This window comes from Electrophorus electricus, chromosome 23 (assembly GCF_013358815.1).
Source record: "Electrophorus electricus isolate fEleEle1 chromosome 23, fEleEle1.pri, whole genome shotgun sequence".
In the NCBI taxonomy this organism is placed as follows: Eukaryota; Metazoa; Chordata; class Actinopteri; order Gymnotiformes; family Gymnotidae; genus Electrophorus; species Electrophorus electricus.
Window position 1 is genome coordinate 7,510,987 of NC_049557.1, and position 18,367 is coordinate 7,529,353.

The window sequence follows — 18,367 nt, forward strand, 5'->3', positions numbered from 1 at the left end:
GTAAACAAAAGAAACCTAAATCAAAATTAGGTGTGCCCACCCTTTGCTTTTATAACAGTATCAGTTGTTTAATTGTCATATATAATTGTCATTTTCAACACTGAATTCTGTAATGAAATAATGTTCTCATTATACACTATTTCATAGAAATTACAGTGTATTACACCTTTTTTTTTAGCTATGTTATCTCTCAGAGGCTTACTCACAGCTTGTCTTCCTAAATCTGCTGCAGAGATGTCACAAAGGTTTTAGCTCCCAAAAAATCTGTGATCTCTAGGTGGAACAAACCCATTTTAAGCCAGAGTTTAACAAGTCCTTCCACATTTTAATATGGGCTCAAACAATATCCTGGAATTTTTATTCATTCATTCATTTATTTATTTATTTTAGAGTGAGTGAGAGAGTGAGTGAGTGAGAGCATGGGTGAGAGAAAGGCATGCACTCTCACACACACACACACACACACACACAGGCTCTGTTCAAAGTTGTATACTGTATAGTATTGAGTATGCAATAAACTGGACTACAAGGCCACGTGAAAGTGTGACGGTTCCACCCACATGAGAAAGATTTCCTGCCACCGTTGCATGGCTAGATGCAGTACAGCACGAATGGCTGTGTGTTGCAGTTGCATACTGCAAGTATTCAGAGACACTACCCATTCTCGCGTATTGTATAGCATGGGAGTATGCAATTTCGGACAAACCCCTGGTCATGTACTGGAATATTTGGCAGAAGTAGTACGTCTCCAGGTATCTTTCACATACTGGAACATTTTTATTTTGGTCGCTTACTGTATACAATATATTGATTTGGGGCGCAATCAGTATGTGAGTAGTATGTAGTAGGCAATTTTGGACATGACCATAAGGTGCGTCCTTAGCAGCAGCAATACGGGAAGGACCATCCCTCTGCAGCTGGCATCAAATGATACTGTCCTTCAAGGCTGTACCATGACCGAAAGGTTGCGGGCCTAAAGTTTGTAGCGTGAAGAGACTGCGTGACAGCGGGTGGACTTTCTGACAGAGCTGGCGAGTTTAAACCATTCTGTGCTCCCTACACAATAATCAAGAGAAAACGGAACTATTGCCACTGTGCAACAGGTTAAATCTAGTTAAAAACAAGTTTAACATTACACAGCTAGCTAGCTGATTAAATGTACGTGAACTAGCTAGCTAACTACTAAATTGATGTGTTTGGCTAATGAGACAGCTATGCTATACTAACAATAATGACCTAGTTGGGCGCTAAACTACTATTTAACTGAGAAAAATGTTGAGAAAAGAGGTATGTTTTAAGTTGGGATTTGAAAGAGGAAAGTAACAAGCAGAAACGGAGAGAGCGTTCCATAATTTTGGAGCCATGATAGTAAAAGATCTGCCTCCTACAGAGACTAAGCTTGGGGATGGAGAGGAGACCTGCATCAGAAGACTAAAGTGTATGGGTGAGGCAGTATGAGTGTAGGAGTTCTGGTAGGTAGGGAGGTGCAAGACCATGCAGAGCATTGTATGTAAGCAGGGGGAATTTATACTGAATGTGTTCAGGGACCGGGAGCCAGTGTAAATGATATAGAATTGGGGTTATGTGGGCTGATTTTCTAACATGTAAGAGAATTCACCCGGCTGAATTTTGAACATATTGGAGTGAGTAAATTGTTTTGTTTGGGATGCCAATTAAGAGAGCTGTAGTAATTGAGATGGGAAGTGATGAAAGCGTGAATGAGAGTATCATAGTCTTGTTTGGAGAGTATGGGCCTAAGTCTAGTGATATTGAGGAGATGATAAAAGGCATTTTTAACCAGTGACTTCAGTTCAAAAGAGAGTGAGGAGTCAAAAAGTACACCAAGGTTTCTAACTCCAGATGAGTATTTGATCAAGACACCATACAGATTTAATTTAAAATCAGAGAATTTTAGATTTAGAACCAATAAGTAGAACTTCTGTTTTGCCAGGATTTAGTTTTAGAAGGTTTATGTTCATCCACTGTTTTTAGATCTTGCACATGAAAGTAAAGCAAGACGTGGTAAGCTACTGTTAGCTAACATTGGCATCAGCAAGAAGACCAGAGGAGCCAAGCACCTGGTGTTGCTTCTGTAAGTCACTTGAGTCTGTAAGACCAGACAGACCAACCAACAAGAAAGCCTGAGGCTGTATAATATGGACAGGTCCCTCATAAAGAACAATGGGGCTGTGGAAGACCAAGAATGTCTACAGATACCAGATATGGAATGGAGCAACCATAAGCCACCTCCTGTACATTGATTACATCAAGCTGTATGCCAGAAATGAACAAGACATTGACTCACTAATCCATCTCACCAGGATATACGGATGACATCTGAATGTCATTCAGACTGAATAAGTGTGGTTGGATGGATACAAAGAGAGTGAAAACAGCTAGAACTGAGGAGACTGTACTAACAGAAGGCAACATAAGAGATGCTGAGAGCAGCTACAAATACCTTGGAATCCCACAGGCAAATGAGAATCATGACAATGCCACGCTCTTCTTCTTCCTAGCATTGTCCTGCCAGTGCAGGGTCAGCTGTTCGGATCTTTTTGATCCTTTCGTCAGGCTTCGACGAAAGATGACCAACCGGTTTGTGGCCACAGCCTGACGTCGGGTCCGTGTTCAGCTCAGCGCCGCCTTGTAGGGGGAAATCTCCAGTGGCACCACTAGGAGGAACAGACGCCACCGCCCCAACACCTACACTCTAGCAGTCATCAAATACCCCACTGGCATAATTAGCTGGCCAAAAGAGGAGATAGAAGCCACTAATAAGGTCCAAGGTCTAAGTGGGATACACTCCCAAAGGTTGTGGAAAATGACCATGCTAAGAGCCTGTGGGAAATGGCTAACCAACTGGACATAGTAGTGGTGGATAAACTTGTGGCTATTCCCATCTATTACAATGCTACTTTTGGCTGCTTTTACTGCTGACATGTGCAGGATTTTTCAAGTGCCTTTTTCCCTGTTTGTGTCTGATTTTTGCTTTTCATTAAAACCCCCTTTTTGTGTTCTATCCACACACATCACGCTCTACATCTGCAACGTCACACATTCCAAAGTCTGCTAAATTGTACTTCATGGAGGACCTGCACGATTTCAACATAGCTCAACATAGGGAAATAAAAGTGGGTTAATTAAAGTTGAGGCACTAAAAAACTTTGTTTCCAAACATTAGAAGTCTTTTGAGAAGATACTATAGACCTCCTAATTAGCTTTTAGGTTTCACTCCCCATTGAATACCTTAAGAACACACTATGTTGAATTGCTGATCTATCTGTCTCTTTCCATTTATGAAAACAGAAACAGTTTCTGCCATCTAAGTGGAATGAACAATCCTATAGTCTTCTTATTGGCAATTTGGTCAATGTGTTGTAAGTGTTGACTTTTGTTTTTGTTTTTTATAAATTGTTTTGTGTTCTGAATTAGCAATGATACAATGTTTATTTTGGTGGGTACCAAATGTACTGTAAATTTACAGTTTTAAATTATAGTAGGTGTACTCTTAAGTCCCTGATTACTAGAAAGAATTTTGTTGTTTGTATGTGTCTGTAGTTATTTTTTATTGAACTTTTGTTTTGCCTCTACATGGTTTTACCTCCAGATAATGCTTGATAATTAACCTTTTAACATTTTAATGAACTTTGTAACCTTGTTTAATGATAATGAACCTTTTAACCTTGTACAAACAGTGCTGCTGCTATTCTACAAAAATACTTTCACACAAGTCTAGTATATTTAGAGTATTATTAATAAAGAGATTTATATTAAAAGACATGTTTTATCTTTCTTTTTCTTAGCTCCATCATGGACAGGTTCGACCCACATTTTCAAAGTTTGCTATCATTGTTATAAATATGTCATAATTTATTCATGCTTTAGTTACAATATAATAATAATAATACGCATAATTTAGATTCTGCCTTTCACAGACTCAAGGTTGCTTTACAATGACAGATGGAAAGGGGGGAAAAAAGACATTAATTAACATAATCAACACATTAATTAAATACAAAAGGGGAGAGAAGTCATGAGAAATGTTGAGAAAAGAGGTATGTTTTAAGCTGTGATTTGAAAGAGGAAAGAGAAGAGCAGAGACGGAGAGATTGAGGTAAAGAGTTCCATGACCCTAAAGGATCTGCCTCCTACAGAGACCAATATAAACTTGGGGATGGAGAGGAGACCTTCATCAGAGGACCGACGTGTACGGGTGGGGCAGTGTGAGTGTAGGAGCTCAGCTAGGTAGGGAGGTGCAAGACCGTGCAGAGCTTTGAATGGAAGGAGGAGGGTTTTAAACTGAATGTGTTCAGGGACCGGGGGCCAGTGTAACTGACGTAGACTAGGGGTGACTAGGGCTGATTTCCTTATATGAAGGGGGATTCTCACGGCTGAATTTTGGACATATTGAAGTGAGCACATGATTTTGATGCCAGCGAAGAGAGAGTTACAGTAGTCAAGACGGGAGGTGACGAAGGTGTGTATCAGGGTCTCAGCATCTTGTTTCATATACAATTAACTTCTTATGCAATCACAGAGTTGCCCATTTACTAGGCAAACCTAGTAGTGGTTAATCTGTCTTTTAGAACAGCATAAATGTGTTTGAGTATGAAGATAGAGAATGCAAAAATGATTGCATTTGTCAGTTGCTGCAAATCAGACAGCTGCACTCTCGTGACGTGAACAATGCTTTTCACTTCTTTTCAAAGATAATCAATAGGGTTGAAACCCAGGGACTGTAGAGATGACTAAAGCAATGAAAACTAGCTGTCATGAAGCTGGGATGATTTAGTGATCTTATGTGCTTTGTTAGGTGGTGCACTATTCTGTGTAGACAAACTTTAGCCATAAATAAATTCATGCACAATCTAGAATCTGCATGTGAAATGTAATAAATTACAATTACAAGATTTTTAAGATCTGGGATTACTACTCTCTGTGCTTGCTTGAACATTCCTGACAGTGATAAATTCCTCACATGTTCTCCATTAGCATTCAGCTTCCATTCACACCAACATGTTATTGCTACATCATTTCAAATCCATTAGGTTGTCTTCATAGGGAAATATTTCTGCTTTTCTGCTGCTGCTATAACTAAGCATTCAAACAGCCATGGGCATAGAACTACAGGTAACTGTTACATTTTCAGGCAAGTACTTTAAAAATAAATAAATAAATAAATAAAAATATCTATCTATCTATCTATCTATCTATCTATCTATCTATCTATCTATCTATCTATCTATATATATATATATATATATATATATATATATATATATATATAGAGAGAGAGAGAGAGAGAGAGAGAGAGAGAGAGAGAGAGAGAGAGAGATGTAAGGCCTCCTGGTGGAATATAATAATGTGGCTTTGGAAGTAATATTCTGCTTTTTTTTCAGGTTCAGTCAGCAATGTCCAGGACAACATCTATTTGGACATATAAACCATTTACAGTAACCACCTGAAAATTGAGAGATTTTGATAAAGAAATGTTTTTTGTTTTTTTAAAATCATTTTTCATGCTTTTTTTTCTGTGCATGAAGTCCTTCTCTCTTGCACTCTCCACTTGCTTGCTATCATCCATTTTATCCTCTCCATCTCTCTGGCCTTTCCTTACCTTCCTCTAATATTCTCTCATCAGTATTTTATGCTCCTTCTGTTTTGCTATCCTCTCCCTCTCTCCCTCCCCTAAGTATTCTCACATCCCTCTCTATTCAAAGACAGACTCCTCCCTTCTCCCCCTCCCTCCTGCATCTCGGGATCTCTCCATCTGTGTTTAGGAGCCCAGTGGCAGTGTATGTCTCTGTCACTGGGGCAGCTTCATTCTCTCCTGAAGGATGTCGGGCCCTTGGACCAGCTCCGTATTGCTCCTCATCTCCGTGGCCTTCCTCCAGAGCCCATTGCTTGACGCCAAGGTAACACACACACACACACACTTGTTTATCATGGGAAGTACACACATTCTGGATTTCTCAGTGGTTTGTTTAGTGGGTTAATGGATGACAGATATAGATAAAAGCATGTCTTTATTGCTATTCTGTGTTATATTTTGGATGATTCTTTCATTAGTCTGCACTTGATTTGCATTAAAATGTGCTATGTGTCAGTTAAAACTCAATTACAGAATTATGCAACTGCTTCTGTGAATTAGAAGGAGTCAGAATAGTTGTACTTTAAACATGTCATTGTCATCATTTTGTAGATCATTTAATGCTTATGATTTCATTCAATAAATCTTAAGAATCTAATATAGAAACGCACTGGCAAAATAAAGGAATGAACATTATTTTAGGTATTGTGTATTATTGGTTTAGGTACTGTAAATATAAATATTCTCTAAAAAATGATTGGGGTGGGTCTAGAGTGATTGATGCTATTCATGACCTATCTTCTAGGCAGTCTAAAATACATGAATGTAGTCTGCAGTCTAGGCGCTGTTAGAATTTCCAGTAATGATAGCATGTTAACATCTGGTCGATTGCATTCATTTGTGCTGGGCTGGTGTTTGTCTTACAATGTCTCTACGCAGAGAAGGTGAATAGACCTGCATTCATTACCAGGCAACATGAGAAAGGGTCGGATGCCATGATCCCATTCCCTTATAAAATCATTATTAAATTCCAGAAAGTTCTGAGAGACAAAACAGCAAGGCATATACTGGCAGCTAAAAAACATACTGGTGTAGGTTGCAGAAGCATTTTACAGATGCAAGAATCCTCCTGACCTTACAAGCTATCATGGTTAAAGTAAAAAATCAAGACCCAGTGGTATTAACGATGTACAGAACTTTTCTTCTGAAACAATGGACCAGTTTTTTAATCAGAGCATTCCAGGTTATTTCTGGATGTTGGTTTGCACGGAGCCATCTCAGTGCAGAACCTGATAAATGTGATCTCCTCCTGTTCTGTGCATCTGGGGATCTGTGAGTTGATTGATGTGTTGACTATGCTGCTGTTTTTAATAGCCTTGAGCATAAAAGAAGATTGAGAAATGACTAATGTGTTGTAGGCCCCTTTATAGATGACATCACACCTCATAATACTGAAAGGAGATATTAGCCCTACATCTGATGTTAAGCATTTACTATCTCTAAGAAAATGATTGGCTCAGTAATGAAGATCTAATGGATATTTATTGCCCTATGCAATATGTGGGTAATTTTGGCATTTCCCCATATGAAACTCGATGGCATATATTCTAACTTTTTTTTCCAAGCATGACAAAGATTAAATTGAAAGAATACTGGAAGGTTGTTATCCTGAAGCTCACTGAGCGCGCTCTACGTTAGAACATCATGCTCTAATCACAACGCGGTGGGCCTAAATGGTGGTGATCATTTGTTTTCCCTGGTAAAGCGAAAGAAATTTGTCAGGTAACTCAGTTCCAATGACTGCATTTTTAGTTGTCCGACTTATGTATGTTTACCTTTAAAACGTAAACTGGCAGTAGAACACAAAAGTCCATACTAGAAGCATCCTGGAAGCTAAAGATATGAGCATCGACCAGGCCATCTGCACCTAATAGGTAAGTAGTTTAGTGGCTTCGAGTCATCGAAGTATAGAATCACCAGTATGGAAATGTTAGATTTTGCAAGCGACCTTTGACAATAGAATTCAGTTTTCCTAACTGCACATTTTAGCGGCTTCTTTCGGTAGCCTACTTTGGACAGCGATTTTATTTTATCTATAGCTCTCATATGTACAGAGAAACGAAACTGAAGTAGCTGTTTAGGAACATTTTATAAGAATAAAAAATTATGTTCCGCAAGATTGAACGCAGTCGATAGGAGTGGCTGCGCAATCTAATTAGCTGAAAACACAATGCTGCGAGCGGAGGCGGTGTGCTGCCATGGCAACTGCTTTCCGTGGGTATGGGTACGCTCATTTTCCTCTGCAAATACACATAGATGCGCAGAAAGATACAGTCTAATTTCACAGATGTCTGAAGCTCTGAAGTCTTCATCTTCATCGTATTCTCGGCCATTTTTTTAGCTATTTAAACAGACAGAAAACGTTAGTTAATAGTAAAACATATCATGAACAATTTAGATTTATGAACAGAGTGATCTTGATCAGTACAAAGAAATAACGAGACGTCAGTAATGATTTTTCAACCTCACAATATTTGGTATTTCTTCCCCCATGAGGTTGGTCTTTTCCTGACATTTTGTTATTGGTATTTGGTCCTAACTTTATTATTATGCAAATAAGCATTGTATTCCTAAACAGTGAACAAATTACAGAATTGTAGATTAATGGAGATACAGACACAGAATTCGAGTAGATCTTGCAGGATTGCACGTAGCACTACAGTTTCTGCACTGAAATACAAGTGCCTTGCTTGGAACACTTCTAAAGTGCAAAACTGTTGGGTAAGGAAGAACTGTAGTAAGTCAGTACTTGGATGCATGACAAGAACAGATTGTTTCAGTCTACATTCAAAAACACATGTATGCATGTATATGACACACACACACACACACACACACACACACACACACACACACACACACACACGCATATTTCCCATGAAGCACAGACGTCATAATGCGCAAGAGTGAGTCATCAGTTCCCTGACTCACACTCTGCCTCCCTCTCTTCACCTCGGTATGTCACTCACACCTCACCTGTTATTCATCAAACATGTAACAAACCCTCACACCCAGGGCAATGCTTTCATCATCAGACAACTGACTGTTAGTAGATGCTGTGCTCCCATCTTGAAGTTCTCACATTTGACTATGATTACATTTATCATTCAGCTACAATGGACACATGACTGTTGCAATTAATCATTATACAATACACTATATTATTCTACAATGCAACAGCCTAATAGGTTAATATTAATTCCAGCAATTAGATACCTTTTGCACTCAGATTTTAAAGACCTTGTGAAGAACATGAGCATGAATATTAGAGCCTCAAACCGGGACAGATGGCCATTATTCTGAATGCAACACCAGCTAAGGTCCAGCACAGCATGTGCCCAAGGTACGGGCAGCATTAAGCAGCTTTATGCATGCATGTCTCAGCACTGTATCTGTCTCTTGGGGCTCACACACTTCCCCTTTTTTCCCTTTGGCCAGTCTGTTTAAACTGAAATAAATGGGACACTTCCCACTATGAATCACTAGCTTATCCACGCCAGCTATAAAATGTAATATATTACGGGCCCGCAGTTTTTTGGCTTTAGCTGCAGTATTGGATTGCGTTCATCAAAGCCTGCAGTAGGGCTGATGTATACGGGGAGGAACGGGTTGGTTTTGCAGGCTCTCAGAATCTGACTGCTTTGCAGACTCCAGTGATTTCAGGTTATAGGGTCTCCAGCTCCCTCTGTCTCTCCCTGATTTCATCTGATTTTTTCCTTCCTTCTCTCCCTCGTTTTCTGTTCAACCATCTTGGGTGTCCTCCTATAAACAGTGTAGGCTCTGTCCTTGTGTCATCCCCATTTGTGATTAAACCAGAATTCAGGCTTTGATTGCAATGAGCACAATACATTCAGTGCACTATATATACTGTAGAGTACAGTGCAATCATTTGGTAAGTGAATGTTAATCTGTCTTACTTCCTTCCCACTGCAAATTTAAAAATCTCATAGCATTAGCAAACACTGTGGTAAATGTGGGTGGTGGCTTTCGAACCATCTCTGGTCCCCAGGCAGTATTACTTTACATGATGTCCAGCTAGTACTCCAGACACTGCTAATACAGAACTTGGCCGTGATGTTAATGGCTTTGAAGGTTTGAAAGGTGACTCAAACGTTTTTCTTTTACTGTTGTCATTGCTGTTGCTTATCTTTTTGCTTTTTTACTCTTACTTCTACTGTTGTCATTAGTTACAATACAAAATTAACAATAATAAATTATATATACTTATACAGGGCCTGTCGCGTGCTCAGGGTAACTTTACAATTTCAAGGGGAGGAAAAACAATAAAAACAAAACAACAACAACAACAACAACAACAACAAAAACCTCTACCAAGAATTAGAAAGGGAGGAAAGTCTTGAGAAAAGCTAGATTTTAAGTTGGGCTTTGTAGGCATGTGAGAAAAAATGACTAGATGTGGGTAAGGAGTTCCAGAGGGTGGGGGCAGTAACAATAAAGGACTTACCAGCCATAGTGACCAGCCTGAAGCTAGGGACAGCTAGCAGAGCAGAGTCAGAGGACTTCAGTCTGTGAGATAGCGCATATGGATGTAGACGTTTAGGAGGAAAGACTGGTGGGTGCAAGCCCACGCTGGGTTGTGAAGACTAACAGCAGGACTTTGTTGCACACACGGTCTGAAACTGGTAGCGAATGTCACTGGTAAAGAATGGAGGTAATACTGGCTGATTTCTCAGTGGATATTACGATTTAGCTACAGAATGTTGAATATACTGGATAGAGCGCAGAGTTTTATAAGGTAACCCACACAACAGAGTTGCAGTAATCTAACCTAGATATACCAGGATCTCTGTATCTTTAAAAGAAAGAAAAGGAGTTGAGCAATACTGTGAAGACAGCAAAATGCAGTCGTAGTCAGAGATTTTATATGTAAGTCAAAGGTGAGCTAGGGGTCAGGGATCCAAGAATACACCCAGATTTCAAACAATTGCAGATAGATTGACTGCAGTATCATCGAGAGGAAATAACTGGCTGAGATGGTAGATGTTAGTACCTATGATCATAAATTTGGTTTTCTTGACATTTAATTTTAGAAAATTAGTGCTTAATCAATACTTTATCTCTTGAATACAGGAAACCCATAAGGAAGGTAGAAATGATTCAGTGGGATTGATGTTAATGTAGATTTGAATATCAGCAGCATGGCAAGATTTTGAGTATTTGAGTAGACTCTGTCAACCCTGTCAGGGTTTTCAGAAAAGTAAAATCAGTTCAGTTTTACGGTCTGTGGATTTAAGAACCAAGCCTGCTCAAAATCCCAACCTGCCTCTGACATGAGAAAGGCAGACCAAACTCCAGTACACATTTTATATATCTACTTGCCTTTTTTAATTTGACTTTTTCCTTTCCTTGCAACAGCCCACTACTTTAAAGTGATAACTATCTAATTAGTAATTTAAGATGTCACGTGTGTCACTGGTAAAAGGAAAAACAAGCAAATGCAGCAAATGGCTGTGACTTTTGCTCCCTCACTTTCTTTCTCTTGGTCAGCCTCTCTCTGCAGTTCATGGAGGCGGAGCTGCACGCCTTCGCCGTGACCTGCGGGATTCGCTGCCTTACGAGGCCCAGATGATGTCATACGCCCCTGCAGACTTCAAGGGCAGGGGCAACGATCTGTACTACCAACCAGATGCCTTGAGGGCACAGGAGCTGGGCCAAGCCATCCAGCGTTTGGTGGAGAATGACCAGAAGTGGGACCACGAGGCAGCATACCTGGCAGGTTTGCTGCGCCTGCTGAGCGAGGCAGAGAACAATGGCCAAGGCAAACGGGAGGAAGAAGAAGAGGGGGAGGAAGGAGATTTCCAGGGGCCGTACCCTCCAGACTATGATGAGACAGAGCAGACCCTCAGCATTGTGAATCCCCAGGCCTTGTTGGACCCACAGCTGAGTGAAGCTCTGCTCAACCGCTACCGACAGGAGAGGCTGCTGCAGACACGGCTTGGCTCTGCAGCTGGCCGTGTCCCGGAGAGTGGGCAGCAGCAAGACCAGGAAGAACTCCGGTGAGAACACCACCATTCAATAAACTGTTTTTCATGTTCTGGACCATATGTGCAATATGACAATGTATGATGCAATACAATATATCAACAAATACTTAGAGAAATTAGCTTGAAATTATCAACAAAGAGTTATACTGGTTGCCTTTAAGAATAAATCTCCTGAGTTGTCAGTACTTTTCTCAGGTACCTGGTTAAGAGAATCCTCTCCAGTCTGGCATCAGGGAACCAACTGAGCCCCTCCAATCGACGAGCCAAGCGTGATGTGAGCGGAGTGGCCGGCATCGGACAGGGAGGAGCTACCACATTGAGACGGGCCAGACGCTCTCTAGACTCTGTCCCTGTGTCTGCTCCCAATGCTGAGGCCTCCCTGATACGGGTGAAGAGGTTGGGTGAAGATGATGATGATGATGAAGGTTTTGGCAGTCACAGTAACAGATCCCCCCGTGTTGGTTTGCAGAGGATGAAACGTATCGACACAGACCTGACCCCACCTCAGAAACACAGCCGTAAGCGCCGAGCAGTGACCTACGATCCCAATGTCATTGCTCAGCACATCCTGCAGTACCTACCAGCATAAGGACAGACAGAGAGAGAGAGAGAGAGAGAGAGCGAGAGAGACAGAGAGAGAGAGAGAGAGAGAAAATAGATTCTAGAGGTTCCCAAGCTGACAGATATGCGAGAACCCACTGTCTCATGACAATGTTCAGCAAATCAATGTACCTACTCCAGTGCTATAAATAAATTGCAAGTATGTTTACTTAACTATGCTAGCTGCTACTGCACACAAACAGAACAGAATATTTATGGGCGTGCAGCTCATAAGACAGACCCTTGTAGTTTTCAATACCAAATTATGATGTTTCTTAAACATCCATATTTTGGTTTTTTAGACTTTATGGAAATCATGAGTGCACCAAGATAAATCCCATGTAAGAAATTCACTTCTGTTTTGTTTTACTGAATGCCAAGACTTTTATCAGATCTAAATGATATAGTGCGTTGTAATCCATGTCCAAACATGGATTATTTTTAAGATTTTGAACCTTTTTTTCCATTAAAATAAGTGAAATCCTTAAACCTTTCTATCCAAAGCTTGAGGCAATGCAAAATACCAAAGTAAATCTAGGTAATAAGGATAGTCTCCCCACATTATATGTGTATACTGTTTGTTTTTTGTGTGTCGCGTTGTTTTTGTGTCCACTGTGTAACCCATTTGTCTATATAAGGCACTGAAAAGAGAGGTTTCTTACCAGGCAAGGCCTACAGACTCTTACTAGTGCCCCAGCCCTGCAAAGGTTCACAGCTGGCACCTGTATTATTCTACCAATGCTGACACATGCTTTTCTCCCAAAGTCCTTAGAGTCGTCCCAGCAGAATTGGGGCTTTTCATGAAGCAGGATTTCTTTGCTAGCTAGAAATTTGCAAACGGTCCAAAAAAAAAAAAATCCAGTGCCAAGACAGAGAGAAAAAACATTGGGCCTTTTCACTTTGGAATAAGTTATAACTCATTGATTAATCTTGCTTTATGTCTCCACAGATGATAATGTGCACAGATTGCACCTGATTTACCACTACACATTAAGAAAAGATTTGTAATTTGTTGTTCTTAAAAATACTCAAATTCTTGTTTTTATTTTTATAAAATACTCAAATTGCTTGTTGATGGCTATAAAAACTTGGCAATATTGTGAGGCTACATAAATCTTAATGGGGCTGGTTTAGGAAAGTTACTTTTAGTCATTAGTGACATAGTAAGCACTTCTGCATAAACTTCTCCAAACCAAACACTGGGACAGGTGCAGTGGTTCACTTCAGTCTTTACTGGTCACATATTTGGCACTAGAAATTATGATGTTTGATTGACTACAGAATAGCTGAGTTCACACTGGCTATCTGCTCCTTTACTGTGTGCTTTCCCAGGTTTAATGAAGAGCATTTTAGCTGTCTGTAATTTCTTGTTTGTGTGTAGTTAGATCTGGATGCCAGACTGTGCACAAGGGTTAAAGTTGTCCACTACATTAAACCATGTGGCATATTATATGAGCGTAATTAATCTCATTTCATCTGTCAGCAGCGCCAGTGAGTCACGAAATGGTTCTGCCTAGCAAGCAGACGGTCGGTATGTTGGCAGTGAAGTAGGCTCTCTGGTCTCTTTTTCTCTGATCTCCTGCTCGACGGCACGCCGTGTTCTGACTATCCTCGCTTTGAAGAGTCGCTGTTGTCCTCCCCTCTGCTTTGCCAGTGGCTTCAGTACACAACGTGCCAATGAAAGAGTTACGCTGGCTTTCCCAGGTCACGTTCTCTAGTGAGTTCTTTGACTATCCTAAGAGAGTGTGTGTGCAAGGAGCTGCGTTTGACATATTATAGCATTGTGTTTCTCTATCTGTGTGGTCATGAAATCTTATACAACAATGCACATGTGAACTGCAGGTTTTCTTGTAAAACAAAATCACTTTAAGTTCAAGTAAACTGTATGTGAACACCAAAGTTTTGTTTTGGCCTGTGTTTTCATCATTCAATTAAGTTGCAATTCCCATAAGTTTAGCTTCTCCCTTTTTATTATTTGTTACAAACTTACATTTACAGTATATGGATGCTTTCCTTACACAAGTATGAATACGCACTGAATAGGGCGTTGCAGGGGAAAAGTCGTTTATTTGCCAAAGATGAAGATGTTTGATGCCGAGTTCAGCAATCACTCAATTACCTTGTAGGTAATGTGTGAACAGCTCTTGAAACGCTGTTATTATTAGTCAAAATTTCTTAAAGTTGCCTAGTTAAAGTCACTCATTCATCTGTAAAATACCTGCAAGTCTATTATAATATTACCATATACCACAGCAACTGAACTGACTATGAACTGAAAAACAATATTCAGCCACTAAATCAGTGTACAAAAGGAATACAGCATAGCCCACATATGAGTTTGGCACACAGCAGCATGACAGATAAACACAGGTTAAACCTGTAATCTTTACTGAAAAAGACTCTGTGATGATCTGTACATTTAACAGATGTAAGAATCATGGAGATTTGAATGTGTGATAGTCAAGTGTGCCTTTGCCTGTGATGTCTTCTGCCATTTCAGAAAGGGGACCATATCTCTTCCTTCCAGGGCAGGGGCACTTGGATACAGTTGCCAGGTAACTGTTTCTATGCAGAAAGGTTACGTTAGCAGGAAGATGATGTCATACTAAGGGGGAGGAGGAAGTGAGCTGTTTACACTTTTTTGCTCAGGGAATAGAGGATACGATGGGAAAAATGACCAATGAGAGGGGCAGTGTGATAGAACGATCAGCCAAGGATAAAAGGAACACACTGTGAAGATTAAAGCAGTGGGGGAGGGAGGTGTTGGGCATAATTGAACAGGAAATAAAGTAAGGAAATGGAGGATAATGGGATAAAGGTGTAAGAGAAGAGGAAAGAGAGAGAGAAAGAGACATCAAAGTCAAACAGGATTCAAACGGGGGGGTGGGGGTATGGCTAAAGTCCTAATAGACTAATCGTACATCTTCAGCTATTACAGAAAACATCTAAATATATTTACTCCGGACAAAAATACGAAAGGCACACATATAGGAATGTTCTGTTTAGTCACAAGATGCTGAGAGGCAGCCATACCTGTGGCATTCGCTCCAACACCAGTCTACGCTGCCAGTAACAGCCCAGTCACTGAGGAACACATACACATTCCACTTTTTAATAATGCGTTGGATGGTTCTTAACCCGATTTTAGTAGTTTCAGCAATCTCCTTAGATGTTTTCTCGACTTGATGCATGCCAATCATTTAACCCTTCTGAAACAGATTAACATCTTTTCCACGACCACAGGACGTGTCTTTCAACATGGTAGTTTAACAAATGAGAAGCCACTCACTGCAGCAGTTAGGGTTCAATAACTTGTTGCCAGCTGAAACATAATTACCCATGCAGTAATTATCCAATGGGAAGCGCTTATCTATTTGCTTAGTTAAATCCAGGTGGTGACCTTTATATATATATATATAAATTTTCTATTTAATCAAATCACAAACTATTGATTATAACATCAAACATGTAAAATGTCTCTAAATATAATTCTCACTGATTGAATAAATGACTGAATTTTAAAAGTGTTTACCCTCACCATCCTTGGCATCATCTGGGAGTAGTGCATCTTGCCTGTTAGCCAACACAAATGCGAGAGTTGCGAGGATGGCTGCATCCAGCACGCCCAGAATGGCCAGCACATAGGCCCAGTGCACGGTGCAGTTCCCCGGGGAGAAACTGCCCACAGCCTCGCCACAGAGAGCCCGCATCTCCTTGCATTCCCAGGTGTCCGGGAACACCACGCAGGCCAGAGCCAGGCAGAAACCTGGGGAACACAACAAAGATGGAATGCACTGGACAAAGGTTAAAATCCTCTGATTTATTGCAAGGCATCCAAATTCACTTTCTGTGAGCTGTAGCTTTGGGTTATTCAGCATACAATGGTGGCATTGAAATCACAATGCAAACTGTGCATTCTACAAAGCACTGGAACTGAAAATACGTGCTTAGTCAGGTATTAAGGGTTGGCTCGGCATAAGGCGAGAGTTGGAACATCACTATGTACTGGCTAAGGTCCTCAAGAAGTGCGCTGGATACCGATGTTACAACAAAGCTTTTCTCTCAAGTCCTAGGGCTCTGCTGTCCTGGCTAATTTTAGGGTCATCCCTGAAGCTTTTTGCTGAATGGCGGGACAGGTTCTGGTATGGTAGTCCGTGTGAAGTGCCCTCACCTGCGGTCAGCTGCAGCCAGGCGCAGATGTTATACACGGTAGCAGCATTGCAAAAGCGGAAGAGACACAGGCAGCCGACGCTGACCCACACCATGGTGAGGGAAATGCACACCAGCACGGCCGGAGACTGGAACGCTGGCAGGGGGGTGAGCGTGCGCAGGGAACCCCTGCATTCGGGCACGGGCCAGTCCGTCTCCACGCACACCTCGAACAGGCCCAGGGTGCCTGCCTGGGGGGGCGTGGCTACAGTGCCACCACGGTAACGCAGCTCGCGCGTGCCGACCCACGATGGCTGGATGAGGATGACCACCTCAATGACGGCAAAGCAGAGGGTGCACACAGCCCACAGGACACCCACAGCCCGTGCGCTGCGCACAAACTCTGTCTGGTAGAGCCGAGCCATGTCCGAGGCATGGGAGTGCATGACGAGACCTGTGGGAGGGACAGCTCACTCACTTCAGCTGCCGGCTGTTGTGTCAACAGACGAGGCACAACGTCATTCAGTTTAAAGCATTTCTGGGATTTCTGCAGGTAAAACCTTTTTATTCTGTAGTTCACAAGTCAAAATAATCATATAAATAAGCAATACTTCCATTTGCTACATTAGGTTAAATCACTATTGGTTTGTGCACTGGGAACAACAAAACTGCTGAAATAGTTTTAGAAACAGGATTTTAGGGGACTTCAAACCTTTCATTTTGCACTTATACTCTGTAACAGGATCTGCAGCCCACATCAGTCTCCAAGATCAACAAGTATTAAAAGGGCAGACAACCTGCAGGACAGCTGAAGCATTAATCCCAGGAAAGTAGGCCGAGCAATACATGACAACACCAGCACTGTTTAATGCTGTAGGGAAGAGTCATGAGGACACTTCAGAGGAGGACACTTCAGAGATAAACAGCCGAACGAGAGGAGACGACGCTGACAGAAAAATGACAGCCAGCCAAAACCAAATTCACAGGATCCGCATCCTAATGAGAATGAACAGATGGGGGTGGGATGACCGGATGGGATGGGATGATGAAAATCACCTCAGATCTCCTATGGCCAGTCGTCTGTGACAGTCTTTCCCCTTTAGCCGGAAGTGAAGGCCAGAAAGCACATCAAAGTGGGGGAGCAAGAGGGAAGAAATCAAAAATTAAACGAGTGGAATTATCCTTTCCTCCTCCTCCTTCCTGCAGGGTTACGGTAGCAACGATGCACGACATTAACGACGGACCCACACCAACAGCAACAGCACCCTTCCTACACGTATGGAGGGAGGGAGAGAAAGAGGGAGGGAGGGAGGGAGGGAGAATTTTCCATCCAGCGGCTCCGTCTCCCTCACTCACACACACACGCCAGTGGTGCAGTGTCATGGGCCAATGCAGAATAATTCTGTCATGTTTAATGCGGCATGGAATGAGGGCGGAAAAAAAATGGTGAAAAAGAAAGAGAGAGAGAGACAACATATTCTCCGGAAGAGCAGAGTGCGCTGCCTCCCCAGAGGAGGTGAAAAGGACGCCAGGAGCAGGAGTAGAGGAGAAAGGAAGGCAGGGCTCTTGCCTGAACATCCAGGTCCTGCCGTTGCTGCTTCATTAGGAGTAGAGACCAATCTTCAAATGCAGGGTCATAAAGCACCCATGTGTGAGCCTGCATGGGCTGTTAAGGAGCATACACACACGGTGGGAGGGGCAATCTCGCTCTTAGAGCCAACATGACCACACCCTTCCCAAGGGTCTGCTCTACCCTTACAGATGATGCAACAATGATCGATGGCTCTGATCCATTAGCGAAATGGACGACTGTATTCACACTGTGTTGACTGTATGTGTGTGTGTGTGTGTGTGTGTGTGTGTGCACTTTCTCAGGATGTTTAAAGAGATACTTTGTATTGGTCAGGGTTTTTTTTTTTAGGTTAACCATAAAAACTGAAACAGAAAATAAAATATACAC

The 18,367-nt window shown here is 41.6% G+C and overlaps 2 protein-coding genes across 7 annotated transcripts; one reads left to right on the forward strand and one right to left on the reverse strand.

Moving 5' to 3' along the window:
- Nucleotides 1-5,770: 5,770 nt before the first annotated feature.
- Nucleotides 5,771-14,157, forward strand: pcsk1nl (proprotein convertase subtilisin/kexin type 1 inhibitor, like). Of its 2 annotated transcripts, XM_027007640.2 has the most exons (4): nt 5,771-5,918; nt 11,162-11,670; nt 11,854-12,176; nt 13,742-14,157. In XM_027007640.2, exons 1-4 carry the CDS (start codon nt 5,841-5,843, stop codon nt 13,807-13,809), a joined length of 978 nt encoding a protein of 325 aa, XP_026863441.2. In that variant the 5' UTR covers nt 5,771-5,840; the 3' UTR covers nt 13,810-14,157. The 2 variants fall into 2 exon arrangements, with proteins under 2 accessions (XP_026863441.2, XP_026863440.2); XM_027007639.2 differs by having other exon boundaries at nt 5,772-5,918; nt 11,854-14,153.
- A 53-nt stretch (nt 14,158-14,210) lies between these two features.
- lhfpl4b (LHFPL tetraspan subfamily member 4b) lies at nt 14,211-18,051 on the reverse strand. 5 transcript variants are annotated; one of them, XM_035522138.1, is made up of 5 exons: nt 17,978-18,051; nt 16,430-16,861; nt 15,791-16,024; nt 15,292-15,342; nt 14,211-14,988 (listed from the first exon to the last, which is right to left on the reverse strand). In XM_035522138.1, exons 2-4 carry the CDS (start codon nt 16,851-16,853, stop codon nt 15,317-15,319), a joined length of 684 nt encoding a protein of 227 aa, XP_035378031.1. In that variant the 5' UTR covers nt 16,854-16,861; nt 17,978-18,051; the 3' UTR covers nt 14,211-14,988; nt 15,292-15,316. The 5 variants fall into 5 exon arrangements, with proteins under 5 accessions (XP_035378031.1, XP_026863446.2, XP_026863445.2 ...); XM_027007645.2 differs by lacking the exon at nt 17,978-18,051 and adding an exon at nt 17,464-17,702 and having other exon boundaries at nt 14,211-14,823; nt 15,797-16,024; XM_027007644.2 differs by lacking the exon at nt 17,978-18,051 and adding an exon at nt 17,464-17,702 and having other exon boundaries at nt 15,797-16,024.
- Between the last annotated feature and the right edge of the window lie 316 nt (nt 18,052-18,367).